Source organism: Heptranchias perlo, chromosome 42 (genome assembly GCF_035084215.1).
Source record: "Heptranchias perlo isolate sHepPer1 chromosome 42, sHepPer1.hap1, whole genome shotgun sequence".
NCBI lineage: Eukaryota > Metazoa > Chordata > Chondrichthyes > Hexanchiformes > Hexanchidae > Heptranchias > Heptranchias perlo.
The window spans coordinates 15,013,853-15,028,302 of record NC_090366.1 but is presented as its reverse complement, the minus strand read 5'-3'; the positions used below and the strand labels follow the sequence as shown (position 1 = coordinate 15,028,302).

The window sequence follows — 14,450 nt, the reverse complement described above, 5'->3', positions numbered from 1 at the left end:
TCATCGATCAAATCAATCAATCATCGATCAAATCAATCAACCAATCCATCATTGATCAAATCAATCAATCAATCCATCATCAAATTAATCAATCAATCATCGAGCAAATCAATCATCAATCAATCCATCATCGATCAAATCAATCCATCCATCATTGATCAAATCAATCAATCCGTCATCGATCAAATCAATCAATTCTTCATCAATCAATCCATCATCAATCAAATCAATTATCAATCATCGATCAAATCAATCAATTCTTCATCAATCAATCCATCATCGATCAAATCAATCATCAATCCATCCCTCATCAAATCAATCCATCAATCCATCATCGATCAAATTAATCATTAATCAATCCATCAATCAAATCAATCATCAATCAATCATCGATCAAATCAATCAAATCTTCATCAATCAATCCATCATCGATCAAATCAATCATCAATCAATCCATCATCAAATCAATCCATCATCGATCAAATCAATCATCAATCAATCCATCATCAATTAATCAATCATTGATCAAATTAATCCATCATCAATTAATCAATTAATTAATCATTAACCTCACAGTTAGTTTGGAATCCAGCTTTCTGCTTTAATCATGGGGAGTCTTCCATAGTCTAAATGCATGTGCCCACCCAGTGTGGGACCGAGAGACACGGAGCGGGAGATCACCGCCCGGTGTGGGACCGGGAGACACGGAGCGGGAGATCACCGCCTGGTGTGGGACCGAGAGACACGGAGCGGGAGATCACCGCCCGGTGTGGGACCGAGAGACACGGAGCGGGAGATCACTGCCCGGTGTGGGACCGAGAGACACGGAGCGGGAGATCACCGCCCGGTGTGGGACCGAGAGACACGGAGCGGGAGATCACCGCCCGGTGTGGGACCGAGAGACACGGAGCGGGAGATCACCGCCCGGTGTGGGACCGAGAGACACGGAGCGGGAGATCACCGCCCGGTGTGGGACCGGGAGACACGGAGCGGGAGATCACCGCCCGGTGTGGGACCGAGAGACACGGAGCGGGAGATCACCGCCCGGTGTGGGACCGAGAGACACGGAGCGGGAGATCACCGCCCGGTGTGGGACCGAGAGACACGGAGCGGGAGATCACCGCCCGGTGTGGGACCGAGAGACACGGAGCGGGAGATCACCGCCCGGTGTGGGACCGGGAGACACGGAGCGGGAGATCACCGTCCGGTGTGGGACCGAGAGACACGGAGCGGGAGATCACCGCCCGGTGTGGGACCGAGAGACACGGAGCGGGAGATCACCGCCCGGTGTGGGACCGAGAGACACGGAGCGGGAAGGGCCCAGGTCCCATGCCCGATCCGAGCTTGCTGATGTCGCCCAGGATGGGTGTCTGCGGTACAATGGTCCTCAGTGCCCACGGGTTAGAGAGAGAAAAAGATCAGAATGTTTATGAGCCTCCTGGGCTCAAACACACAGACTCTGATTTGATAAATTCGTCCCCCAGGACCACATGGGAATTCAGCAATGAGATGTACTAGTGTGAAAGTTGTGCCCCCTCAACCTTTCCGCAGGATTCCCCGGGCCCTGTTGGTAGATGCCCTGCAGCGGGTACCAATCCTGCCAACGGTCAGCTCATCCCATCACCCAACAAACTGCACGGGGCAATCGGTAGGGACCAGCTGTCTGGGCGCCATGGCGTCAACCAAGGGTGACTCTCTGCCTTCTCTGCCAGGGTCACTCTCTGCAGGGGGCACTGCCCCTGTCACTCTCTACGTTCTCTGCTGGATGGAACTATTCTTGCAAACACTGGCTCCTTGCTTGGAAAAAATATTAACGGAGATATGCACCGCAGAAGAATGCGAGCCGGTGCCCGCCGCGGTGTCTCAGGGTCTTGGTCTTACCCAGATGCTCGCCTCCTCCGTCACGATGATGAAGGCACCTTCGAAGTAGGCGTAGACGGCCGCTGCCCCCAGCTTCCCCTTCCCGCCGCAGGGCCTGAAGTCCACCAGCAGCCTGAACCAGGACACCGAGCTGGCGTTGCAAACCGAGGCCAGCTCGTAAGCTCCCGCCTTCTGGACCCGGCCGGCCGAACCGTCGAAGGTGCTCAGCTCCCGGCCGTCCCTGACCGAACAGGCCGCCTCCTTCCTGTAGCAGCCGCGCACCCCGTCCCGAAGCTGGCAGACCTCGGGGGCCGGGCACTTGGACTTCTCGCACAGCACGGCACCTGTGGCGTAGCATGTGCAATTCTCCCCGCAGTCCGACCTGAAGATGCTCTCACCGGCCTGAAAAACAAAAGTACAACGCAATTAAATACAGCAAACCCAACATCAGGTAACACGCCTGTAAGATTACATCGAATCAGATCGAATGTACAGCACAGAAACATTCGGACCACACTTGGAGCACTGAGCACAGGTCTGGTCTCCATATTACAGAAAGGATATAGAGGCACTGGAGAAGGTACAAAAAAGATTCATAAGGATGATACCAGAGTGAAGCTCCCTCTACACTGTCCCGTCAAACACTCCCAGGGCAGGTACAGGGTTAGATACAGAGTAAAGCTCCCTCTACACTGTCCCATCAAACACTCCCAGGGCAGGTACAGGGTTAGATACAGAGTAAAGCTCCCTCTACGCTGTCCCATCAAACACTCCCAGGGCAGGTACAGGGTTAGATACAGAGTAAAGCTCCCTCTACACTGTCCCATCAAACACTCCCAGGGCAGGTACAGGGTTAGATACAGAGTAAAGCTCCCTCTACACTGTCCCATCAAACACTCCCAGGGCAGGTACAGGGTTAGATACAGAGTAAAGCTCCCTCTACACTGTCCCATCAAACACTCCCAGGGCAGGTATAGGGTTAGATACAGAGTAAAGCTCCCTCTACACTGTCCCATCAAACACTCCCAGGGCAGTTACAGGGTTAGATACAGAGTAAAGCTCCCTCTACACTGTCCCATCAAACACTCCCAGGGCAGGTACAGCACGGGTTAGATACAGAGTAAAGCTCCCTCTTCACTGTCCCATCAAACACTCCCAGGGCAGGTACAGGGTTAGATGCAGAGTAAAGCTCCCTCTACACAGTTGCTCCCCTGGTGCCCTACACTCTGGGCTTTGGTCTTTTGGGATTCCCAATAATAAAGATGTAGACTGGTACCTGGAAGTATCTCTCCTGATAGATGCAGCCGCAGGTGTCTATGGGAATGCACTTGTCGCCACTGAAGACGAACCCAGCATCACACTGGCAGCCCTCGGAGCACGTGGTGTCGCAGGACACGGGATCGATGATTTCAGCACAGGTGGACTCGCAGGTATCGGTACAGAGCTCGTAGTGGCTGTGGGCCGGGCAGGAGAGAGCTGCCCCCCCCGGCAAAAAAGGAGGATATCGTTACAAAGCCAGAACAGAGACAAGGCAAGGTTACTCAGGATAAGCAGAGTTTTGACGACGCTGAAGGGAACTCGGGGAGAAAATCGATGGAAGGGAATTGTTCCTCGTCGTGAAGGGCTCGAATCCCAAGTGACACGAGTTTAAAATGAAGGGAGTTGGCAGTAGGGAGGGAGGTCGGAGATCAGGTTCTGAAATAAACCTCCAGGAAATGGCAGCGAAGAGGACAGTGTAAATTAGATCTGTTTCTCAATTGAGGGGGGATTGAGGGAGATGGGGAGATGGTGGGTAGGTGGGATTGAGGGAGATGGGGAGAAGATGGGTAGGTGGGATTGAGGGATATGGGGAGACGGTGGGTAGGTGGGATTGAGGGATGTGGGGAGAAGGTGGGTAGGTGGGATCGAGGGATATGGGGAGACGATGGGTAGGTGGGGTTGAGGGATATGGGGAGAAGGTGGGTTGGTTGGATTGAGGGAGATGGGGAGAAGGTGGGTAGGTGGGATTGAGGGATATGGGGAGACGGTGGGTTGGTTGGATTGAGGGAGATGGGGAGAAGGTGGGTAGGTGGGATTGAGGGAGATGGGGAGAAGGTGGGTAGGTGGGATTGAGGGATATGGGGAGACGGTGGGTAGGTGGGGTTGAGGGATATGGGGAGAAGGTGGGTTGGTTGGATTGAGGGAGATGGGGAGAAGGTGGGATTGAGGGAGATGGGGAGAAGGTGGGTAGGTGGGATTGAGGGAGATGGGGAGATGGTGGGTAGGTGGGGTCGAGGGATATGGGGAGACGGTGGGTAGGTGGGGAGAAGGTGGGTTGGTGGGATTGAGGGAGATGGGGAGAAGGTGGGTAGGTGGGATTGAGGGATATGGGGAGAAGGTGGGGAGGTGGGATTGAGGGAGATGGGGAGAAGGTGGGTAGGTGGGATTGAGGGAGATGGGGAGAAGGTGGGTAGGTGGGATTGAGGGAGATGGGGAGAAGGTGGGTAGGTGCGATTGAGGGAGATGGGGAGAAGGTGGGGTTCATCAGTTAAAAAGATCTACTGTTGGGCCCGATAGCCTCTCTTTGTTGCTATGGAGTGAACGTTGACTCTGTATGAAGACTTTGAACAACATGTCGGCCCATTTGCTGCCTGTCCCTGGTCAGCTTTGGCCCAGCACCACATGGCCAGTATGTGTCGAGGTCGCTGAGTTGAGCCTGGGAAATGATTGGGCTCCACAGCTCGCCTAAGTCCCCCCGCCCCTTCGAGTTGGGGAAGGAGTGGGGGAGGGGGGGGGGGAGGATGGAGATAGTAAGAATTAGCCAGTTCCTCCCATTGCTGACCGCTGTCCAGTCTCTCCTGCTCTGGGTCTGGCAAGGAGAAGACTGGAATAATTTGCTCGTTCCCCCTCTAGGGCTCAGAGTCGAGGCTGCCCCTGGACCCCACGCCCTTGAGGAGGGGCGATGAGAGCTCGCTCAGCTCAGCTCACAGTGGAAGGGCTACGAGTCACGCTGGACTGATAAACGGTTTGCGGGGGGACTACGTCTCGAAGATAAAAGGAAATATTTCACCAGCAGGCTTCTCCCTCTCCCCACCCCGAGGGATCTCATACTTACGACAGAAGTCTTTGCCTCTCCAGGACTGGATCTGAACACCAGCAGCTTGACAGGCAGTGGCGTAGGCTTGGAGGCTGAGACAGAGCTCCTCAGTCCGGCCAACGGCCTGGCACAAGTCGTACAAACAATTGTCAAAGAAACGGTCAGGGCTGACCACCTTATAACACTCAGCGAATGGTCCTTTGGCTGCCTTGATGAAACCGCACATGTTATCTCTGCTGTACAAGGATCTCTTGTTGGTGTCGCACTTGGGGCACTTGTCTCCACAGCTGTCGTTGCACTGGGCTCCTCGAACAAACACCTTCCAGCTCGACCCAAACTCAGTCGCGTCAGTCACCTTCTTCCCGTTGGGGAGGGTGAACTCATCCGTCTTTTCCCCGTTGTAGTTTCCGCACAGCCCTCCCAATTTACCCCTGTAAGTGCTGGGGACCTCCACTGCCACATAATACACCGTGTCGTACATCACCTGCAGACCAGACGCTGTCTTCAGAACAATTTTGTTCCCTTCCTGGGTCACTTTTACTCTCTTACAGCGTAATTGGAAGGGCAGGTGAAAGAATTCTCCGTCAACCTAGCAAAGAAAGGGAAGCAAATTAACAAGATACCCGAGGGTCAGAACCCCCTCCTTATTGCGAGTTAAATAAGCAAATATCAAGTCAGATAATTCAGCATCAACCAAGATGGTGTCCACCCGCTGAATGAGAGATGATTGATCACCGCCCGGTGTGGGACTGTGGGACACGGAGCGGGAGATCACCGCCCGGTGTGGGACCGAGAGACACGGAGCGGGAGATCACCGCCCGGTGTGGGACCGAGAGACACGGAGCGGGAGATCACCGCCCGGTGTGGGACTGTGGGACACGGAGCAGGAGATCACCGCCCGGTGTGGGACTGGGAGACACGGAGCGGGAGATCACCGCCCGGTGTGGGACCGAGAGACACGGAGCGGGAGATCACCGCCCGGTGTGGGACCGGGAGACACGGAGCGGGAGATCACCGCCCGGTGTGGGACCGGGAGACACGGAGCGGGAGATCACCGCCCGGTGTGGGACTGAGACACGGAGCGGGAGATCACCGCCCGGTGTGGGACCGGGAGACACGGAGCGGGAGATCACCGCCCGGTGTGGGACTGTGGGACACGGAGCGGGAGATCACCGCCCGGTGTGGGACCGGGAGACACGGAGCGGGAGATCACCGCCCGGTGTGGGACCGAGAGACACGGAGCGGGAGATCACCGCCCGGTGTGGGACTGTGGGACACGGAGCAGGAGATCACCGCCCGGTGTGGGACTGGGAGACACGGAGCGGGAGATCACCGCCCGGTGTGGGACCGAGAGACACGGAGCGGGAGATCACCGCCCGGTGTGGGGCCGAGAGACACGGAGCGGGAGATCACCGCCCGGTGTGGGACCGAGAGACACGGAGCGGGAGATCACCGCCCGGTGTGGGACTGTGGGACACGGAGCGGGAGATCACCGCCCGGTGTGGGACCGAGAGACACGGAGCGGGAGATCACCGCCCGGTGTGGGACCGAGAGACACGGAGCGGGAGATCACCGCCCGGTGTGGGACCGGGAGACACGGAGCGGGAGATCACCGCCCGGTGTGGGACCGGGAGACACGGAGCGGGAGATCACCGCCCGGTGTGGGACTGAGACACGGAGCGGGAGATCACCGCCCGGTGTGGGACCGGGAGACACGGAGCGGGAGATCACCGCCCGGTGTGGGACTGTGGGACACGGAGCGGGAGATCACCGCCCGGTGTGGGACCGGGAGACACGGAGCGGGAGATCACCGCCCGGTGTGGGACCGAGAGACACGGAGCGGGAGATCACCGCCCGGTGTGGGACCGGGAGACACGGAGCGGGAGATCACCGCCCGGTGTGGGACCGGGAGACACGGAGCGGGAGATCACCGCCCGGTGTGGGACCGAGAGACACGGAGCGGGAGATCACCGCCCGGTGTGGGACCGGGAGACACGGAGCGGGAGATCACCGCCCGGTGTGGGACCGAGAGACACGGAGCGGGAGATCACCGCCCGGTGTGGGACCGGGAGACACGGAGCGGGAGATCACCGCCCGGTGTGGGACCGGGAGACACGGAGCGGGAGATCACCGCCCGGTGTGGGACCGGGAGACACGGAGCGGGAGATCACCGCCCGGTGTGGGACCGAGAGACACGGAGCGGGAGATCACCGCCCGGTGTGGGACCGGGAGACACGGAGCGGGAGATCACCGCCCGGTGTGGGACCGAGAGACACGGAGCAGTGTTGAGTTAATTGACGTCAGCAAGGGGGCAGTGATTGGGGAGTTACAATTGATCTCTTTACCCTGGGCTGGGGAGGGGGAGATAGATGTCTGATCTCCGAGTATAACTTGTGTCACAAGACTATCAGGGTCAGTGTTGGGCTGTCTCCCTGCCACTCGCAGTGGGCTGCGGCTGCTCACTCTCTACCTCATTAACACCGGCCTGTTAGCAGCAACACACATCGGTGCCTTCGGTCGAGATCGAGATTGTTTCCAGCACAATGTCTGCACTGAAAGGCTGGATCTATTTGTGACATTACAGTTTTATGAGTCGAGGCAACACTGCCCACTCCTGCACCGGGGGCATTGGTCACATTGGATTGGTTGACAAATGACAAATGACAGGATACAAGCTCCGCGCTGCCTCGCACAGAAATACAGTGGAATTCCCAACACACACAGAGTATCAGACAGAGTACATAAACTCAGCTGGAGCCAGCCTTAGGCTCAGTGGGAGCATTCCCACCTCTGAGGCAGAGGTTCAGGGTTTGAACACCACTCCAGACAGTCCCGGGGGCCGGAGCTCCAGACAGTCTCGGGGAGTGGAGACCGGAGCTCCAGACAGTCCCGGGGACCGGAGCTCCAGACAGTCCCGGGGACCGGAGCTCCAGACAGTCCCGGGGAGTGGAGACCGGAGCTCCAGTCAGTCCCGGGGAGCGGAGACCGGAGCTCCAGACAGTCTCGGGGAGCAGAGACCGGAGCTCCAGACAGTCCCGGGGAGCAGAGACCGGAGCTCCAGACAGTCCCGGGGAGCGGAGACCGGAGCTCCAGACAGTCCCGGGGAGCGGAGACCGGAGCTCCAGACAGTCCCGGGGAGCGGAGACCGTAGTTCCAGACAGTCCCGGGGAGCAGAGACCGGAGCTCCAGACAGTCCCGGGGAGCGGAGACCGGAGCTCCAGACAGTCCCGGGGAGCGGAGACCGGAGCTCCAGACAGTCCCGGGGAGTGGAGACCGTAGTTCCAGACAGTCCCGGGGAGCGGAGACCGGAGCTCCAGACAGTCCCGGGGAGCGGAGACCGGGGCTCCAGACAGTCCCGGGGAGTGGAGATCGCAGTTCCAGACAGTCCCGGGGAGCAGAGACCGGAGCTCCAGACAGTCCCGGGGAGCGGAGACCGGAGCTCCAGACAGTCCCAGGGAGTGGAGACCGGAGCTCCAGACAGTCCCGGGGACCGGAGCTCCAGACAGTCCCGGGGAGTGGAGACCGGAGCTCCAGACAGTCCCGGGGAGTGCAGACCGGAGCTCCAGACAGTCCCGGGGAGCGGAGACCGGAGCTCCAGACAGTCCCAGGGAGTGGAGACCGGAGCTCCAGACAGTCCCGGGGAGTGGAGACTGGAGCTCCAGACAGTCCCGGGGAGTGGAGACCGGAGCTCCAGACAGTCCCGGGGAGCAGAGACCGGAGCTCCAGACAGTCCCGGGGAGTGGAGACCGGAGCTCCAGACAGTCCCGGGGAGTGGAGATCGCAGTTCCAGACAGTCCCAGGGACCGGAGCTCCAGACAGTCTCGGGGAGTGGAGACCGGAGTTCCAGACAGTCCCGGGGACCGGAGCTCCAGACAGTCTCGGGGAGTGGAGACTGGAGTTCCAGACAGTCCCGGGGAGTGGAGATCGCAGTTCCAGACAGTCTCGGGGAGTGGAGACCGGAGCTCCAGACAGTCCCGGGGAGCGGAGACCGGAGCTCCAGACAGTCCCGGGGAGCAGAGACCGGAGCTCCAGACAGTCCCGGGGAGCAGAGACCGGAGCTCCAGACAGTCTCGGGGAGTGGAGACTGGAGTTCCAGACAGTCCCGGGGAGTGGAGATCGCAGTTCCAGACAGTCTCGGGGAGTGGAGACCGGAGCTCCAGACAGTCCCGGGGAGCAGAGACCGGAGCTCCAGACAGTTTCAGGGAGTGGAGACCGGAGTTCCAGACAGTCCCGGGGAGTGGAGACCGGAGCTCCAGACAGTTTCAGGGAGTGGAGACCGGAGCTCCAGACAGTCCCGGGGAGCGGAGACCGGAGCTCCAGACAGTTTCAGGGAGTGGAGACCGGAGTTCCAGACAGTCCCGGGGAGTGCAGACCGGAGCTCCAGACAGTCCCGGGGAGCAGAGACCGGAATTCCAGACAGTCCCGGGGACCGGAGCCCCACACAGTCCCGGGGAGCCGAGACCAGAGCCCCAGACAGTCCTGGGGAGTGGAGACCGGAGCCCCAGACAGTCCTGGGGAGTGGAGTTCCAGACAGTCCCGGGGAGTGGAGCTCCAGACAGTCCTGGGGAGCGGAGACCGGAGCCCCAGACAGTCCTGGGGAGTGGAGTTCCAGACAGTCCCGGGGAGTGGAGACTGAAGTTCCAGACAGTCCCGGGGACTGGAGCTCCAGACAGTCTCGGGGAGCGGAGACCGGAGCTCCAGACAGTCCCGGGGAGCGGAGACCGGAGCTCCAGACAGTCCCGGGGAGTGGAGACCGTAGTTCCAGACAGTCCCGAGGAGCAGAGACCGGAGCTCCAGACAGTCCCGGGGAGCGGAGACCGGAGCTCCAGACAGTCCCAGGGAGTGGAGACCGGAGCTCCAGACAGTCCCGGGGACCGGAGCTCCAGACAGTCCCGGGGAGTGGAGACCGGAGCTCCAGACAGTCCCGGGGAGTGCAGACCGGAGCTCCAGACAGTCCCGGGGAGCGGAGACCGGAGCTCCAGACAGTCCCGGGGAGTGGAGACCGGAGCTCCGGCTCTGAATTCCGGGTTGACGTCCAGCGGGAGTCTGATGTCCGGCGGGTGTGAGTGACCCCCACCCACCATCGTCCTGGTTATGGGGGCCCACAAAACCCCCCACCATCGGCCGGTACAGAGATGATTCGGGCCATTCCCTCCCCTACTTCACCCCATTCTCCAAGGGAAGAGCGTGAAGATCTGAAAACAATGATAACCCCAGGAGCCCACCCCACCCCACCGGTCCAACAGACTCACCTTGACCTTCCACTTCACCCCTTGCTCCATCGAGAATCGGTGTGCGTAAATCTCCACCACCACCAGCCTGGTCACCGCCACCTTCCCATTGCCCCACTTCTCGTTCTCCACTTGGACGTTGAAATCGACCAGGTCGGCCGTCGGCAGCACCACCTTGGCCAGCGTGTAGGTGCACGTGCCCTGGAAGTCAAAGGTTCGCCCGTCGAAGGAGATGTAGTGGGGGTCACCGGAGGCTACGCACTTGCCGTAACTGGCAGGGTGGCAGCCCTGGACCCCACCGGCAACTTTGCACACCTGATTGGCCCCGCAGGCGGACTGGAGACATTGCACCTCTCCGCCCCCCTCACAGGTACACTTCTCCTTGCAAAGGCCGCTCGGGTAGAAGACCTCTCCCTTCTTGCGGTAACCGCCCTTGTAAACGCAGCCGCACTCGGACAGGGGGAGGCACTGGTCCCCGCTCAGGATGGAGCCATTGTCGCACTCGCAGCTCTCCTTGCACGGGGCCCGACAGCCCTCCGGGGAGGTCAGGCTGTAGCAGGTTGCCGGGCAGCCCGATCCACACAGCTCGTAGTGGGTGTTGACTGGACAAGAGGGACCTGCAGAGGGGGAGCGGGGGGCGGGGGGGCGGTGGGGGGGGAACACAAGACAGGGAGCTCAGAGAACCGACAGAATGAGGCAGAGAAAAAAAAACAGCTCAACGGAGAGAAGGAACTTCCTTGTGGGTTGCAGTCTCTCTCCCTCTCCCTCTCTCGCCTCAGAGGGTCCTGGGTTCGAGACCCCACTCCAGAGACTTGAGCACAAAATCTAGGCCGACACTCCCAGGGTCAGTGCTGAGGGAGCGCCGCACTGTCGCAGGTGCCATCTTTCTTTAAACTCGCAACCAGTACCGACCCTCCGACAGTGCGGCGCTCCCTCAGTACCGACCCTCCGACAGTGCGGCGTTCCCTCAGTACTGACCCTCCGACAGTGCGGCGCTCCCTCAGTACCGACCCTCCGACAGTGCGGCGCTCCCTCAGTACCGACCCTCCGACAGTGCGGCGCTCCCTCAGTACCGACCCTCCGACAGTGCGGCGCTCCCTCAGTACCGACCCTCCGACAGTGCGGCGCTCCCTCAGTACCGACCCTCCGACAGTGCGGCGCTCCCTCAGTACTGACCCTCCGACAGTGCGGCGCTCCCTCAGTACTGACCCTCCGACAGTGCGGCGCTCCCTCAGTACTGACCCTCTGACAGTGCGGCGCTCCCTCAGTACCGACCCTCCGACAGTGCGGCGCTCCCTCAGTACTGACCCTCCGACAGTGCGGCGCTCCCTCAGTACTGACCCTCCGACAGTGCGGCGCTCCCTCAGTACTGACCCTCCGACAGTGCGGCGCTCCCTCAGTACTGACCCTCCGACAGTGCGGCGCTCCCTCAGTACTGACCCTCCGACAGTGCGGCGCTCCCTCAGTACTGACCCTCCCACAGTGCGGCGCTCCCTCAGTACTGACCCTCCGACAGTGCGGCGCTCCCTCAGTACTGGCACTGGGAGTATCGGCCTGGATTATGGGGCTCAAGTCTCTGGAGTGGGGGCTCGAACCCACGACCTTCTGACTCAGAGGGGGAGAGAGAGGGAGAGAGACCCACTGAATGAGTGCCTGCAGGTGGGGTTGGACGTACGGTTTCATCACATGACCTCCCACCTCCCAGCACCCCACCCCCGGGTTCCAGCCGATGGACGCTCGATGGTGAAGGTGCTCTCTCAATGCTGTCGTGGGGAGTTGCAGGATTTCAACCCAACAACGGTTATGACAACAACACCTTGCATTTATATAGCGCCTTTAACGTAGTAAAACGTCCCGAGGGGCTTCACAGGAGCGATTATCAAACAAAATTTAACACCGAGCCACATAAGGAGATATTAGGACAGGTGACCAAAAGCTGGGTCAAAGAGGTAGGTTTTAAGGAGCGTCTTAAAGGAGGAGAGAGAGTCGGAGAGGTTTAGGGAGGGAATTCCAGAGCTTAGGGCCCAGGCAGCTGAAGGCACGGCCACCAATGGTGGAGCGATGGGAATCGGGGGGATGGGCAAGAGGCCAGAATTGGCCAAGTCGGGATGGTGTGTGTCTGGGAGGGGAACGTGCAGGAGATGGTGTTCCCATGCACCTGCTATCCTTGTCCTTCTCGGCAGTGATGCTCCTGATGTCAACAAAGACTGAACAGGCCTGGGGCTCTTTCCTCTGGAAAAGAGAAGGCTGAGGGGTGACCTGATAGAGGTCTTTAAAATTATGAAAGTGTTCGATGGGGTAGACCTAGAGGAGGTGACCAGAACTAGGGGGCCATAAATATAAGATAGTCACTAATAAATCCAATGGGCAATTCAGGAGAAACTTCTTTCCCCAGAGAGTGGTGAGAATGTGGAACTCGCTCCCACAAGGAGTGGTTGAGGTGAATAGTGTAGATGGGTTTAAGGGGAAGCTGGATAAACACATGAGGGAGAAAGGAATAGAAGGATATGGTGATAGGGTGAGATGAAGTAGGGAGGGAGGAGGCTCGTGTGGAGCATAAACACCGGGATAGACCAGATGAGCCGAACGGCCTGTTTCCGTGCTGTACACTCCATGTAATTCTAAGTAACGCTGAGACTCTTCCACCCATTGAAACCCCTTCGACGCGCTCCCAGCGACTCCGCAGATTCCACTTACTGCAAAATTCCTTGCTCCTCCACTCGTAGACCTTCACCCCGGCCTCCTGGCAGGCAGCCGTGTAGGCGCTGAGGACATCGCAGAGGGGCTTCTGTCGCCCCTGGTATTGGCACAGGTCGTAAAGGCAATCGTTGAAAAAGAGGGCTGGGTCAACGGCCTTGTGGCAGTCCCTGAAGGGCCCCGTCTTGCTCCGGATCTTGCCGCAGAAGGCGTCTCGGCCGTACTTGCTCCCGTCGCACACGGGGCACGGCCCGACGCAGCCCGAGACGCAGCCTGGGCCGCTCGCCACCTTCCAGCCGTCTCCGAAAGCGTCTACGTCCTTGGCGACCCGTCCGTCGGGCAGGCGCAGCTCGTCCTTGCCGCTCCCGTCGTAGTTGCCGCAGAGGCCGCAGACCGCGCCCGAGTAGGTGCCGGGCAGCGTGACGGTGACGTAACTCTGCCAGTCAAAGGTCACCTTGAGGCCGAAGTCTGTCTGGAGCACAGCCGCCCAGCCGCTTTTGTAGACGGAGATCCGGTCGGTTTCGAAGTAATACGGGAGAGCGACGAAGAATCCGTTCACCTGAAAAAAGAATGAACTCCCGTTTCTATCGTGCCTTTCACCACCTCAGGATGTCCTGAAACATCTCACAGCCAATGAAGCACTCTTTGAAGTGTGGTCACTGTTGTAATGTAGGAAATGCGGCAGCCAATTTACGCACAGCAAGATCCCACAAACAGCAATGTGATAATGGCCAGTTTTTTTAGTGATGTTGGTTGAGGGATAAATATCGGCCCCAGGACACCGGGGAGAACTCCCCCCTGCTCTTCTTCAAAATAGTGGGGTGGGATCTTTTACATCCACCCGAGAGGGGCAGACGGGGCCTCGGTTTAACGTCTCATCCGAAAGACGGCCCCTCCGACAGTGCGGCGCTCCCTCAGTACTGACCCTCCGACAGTGCGGCGCTCCCTCAGTACTGACCCTCCGACAGTGCAGCACTCCCTCAGTACTGACCCTCCGACAGTGCGGCGCTCCCTCAGTACTGACCCTCCGATAGTGCGGCGCTCCCTCAGTACTGACCCTCCGACAGTGCGGCGCTCCCTCAGTACTGACCCTCCGACAGTGCGGCGCTCCCTCAGTACTGACCCTCCGACAGTGCGGCGCTCCCTCGGTACTGACCCTCCGACAGTGCAGCGCTCCCTCAGTACTGACCCTCCGACAGTGCGGCGCTCCCTCAGTACTGACCCTCCGACAGTGCGGCGCTCCCTCAGTAGTGGCACCGGGAGTGTGGAAGGTGGGTGGTGGGATTGAGGGAGTTGGTGAGAAGGTGGTTAGGTGAGATTGAGGGATATGGCGAGAAGGTGAGTTGGTGGGATTGAGGGAGATGGGGAGAAGGTGAGTAGGTGGGGTTGAGGGAGATGGGGAGAAGGTGAGTAGATGGGGTTGAGGGACATAGGGAGAGGGTGAGTAGGTGGGGTTGGGGGAGATGGGGAGAAGGTGAGTAGGTGGGGTTGAGGGACATGGGGAGAGGGTGACTCGGTGGAGTTGAGGGGTATGGTGAGAAGGTGAGTCGGTGGGGTTGAGGGAGATGAGGAGAAGGTGAGTAGGT

At 59.3% G+C, this 14,450-nt stretch overlaps 1 protein-coding gene across 1 annotated transcript in view; it reads right to left on the bottom strand.

Annotated features, from left to right (window-relative positions):
- LOC137306257 (IgGFc-binding protein-like) overlaps positions 1-14,450 on the bottom strand; it is a 52,324-nt gene that overhangs the window by 3,714 nt on the left and 34,160 nt on the right. The window contains 5 exon segments of the mRNA XM_067975411.1: positions 1,882-2,262; positions 3,137-3,336; positions 4,955-5,525; positions 10,189-10,784; positions 12,865-13,423. Of these exon segments, the coding sequence (XP_067831512.1) occupies positions 1,882-2,262; positions 3,137-3,336; positions 4,955-5,525; positions 10,189-10,784; positions 12,865-13,423 (2,307 nt within the window).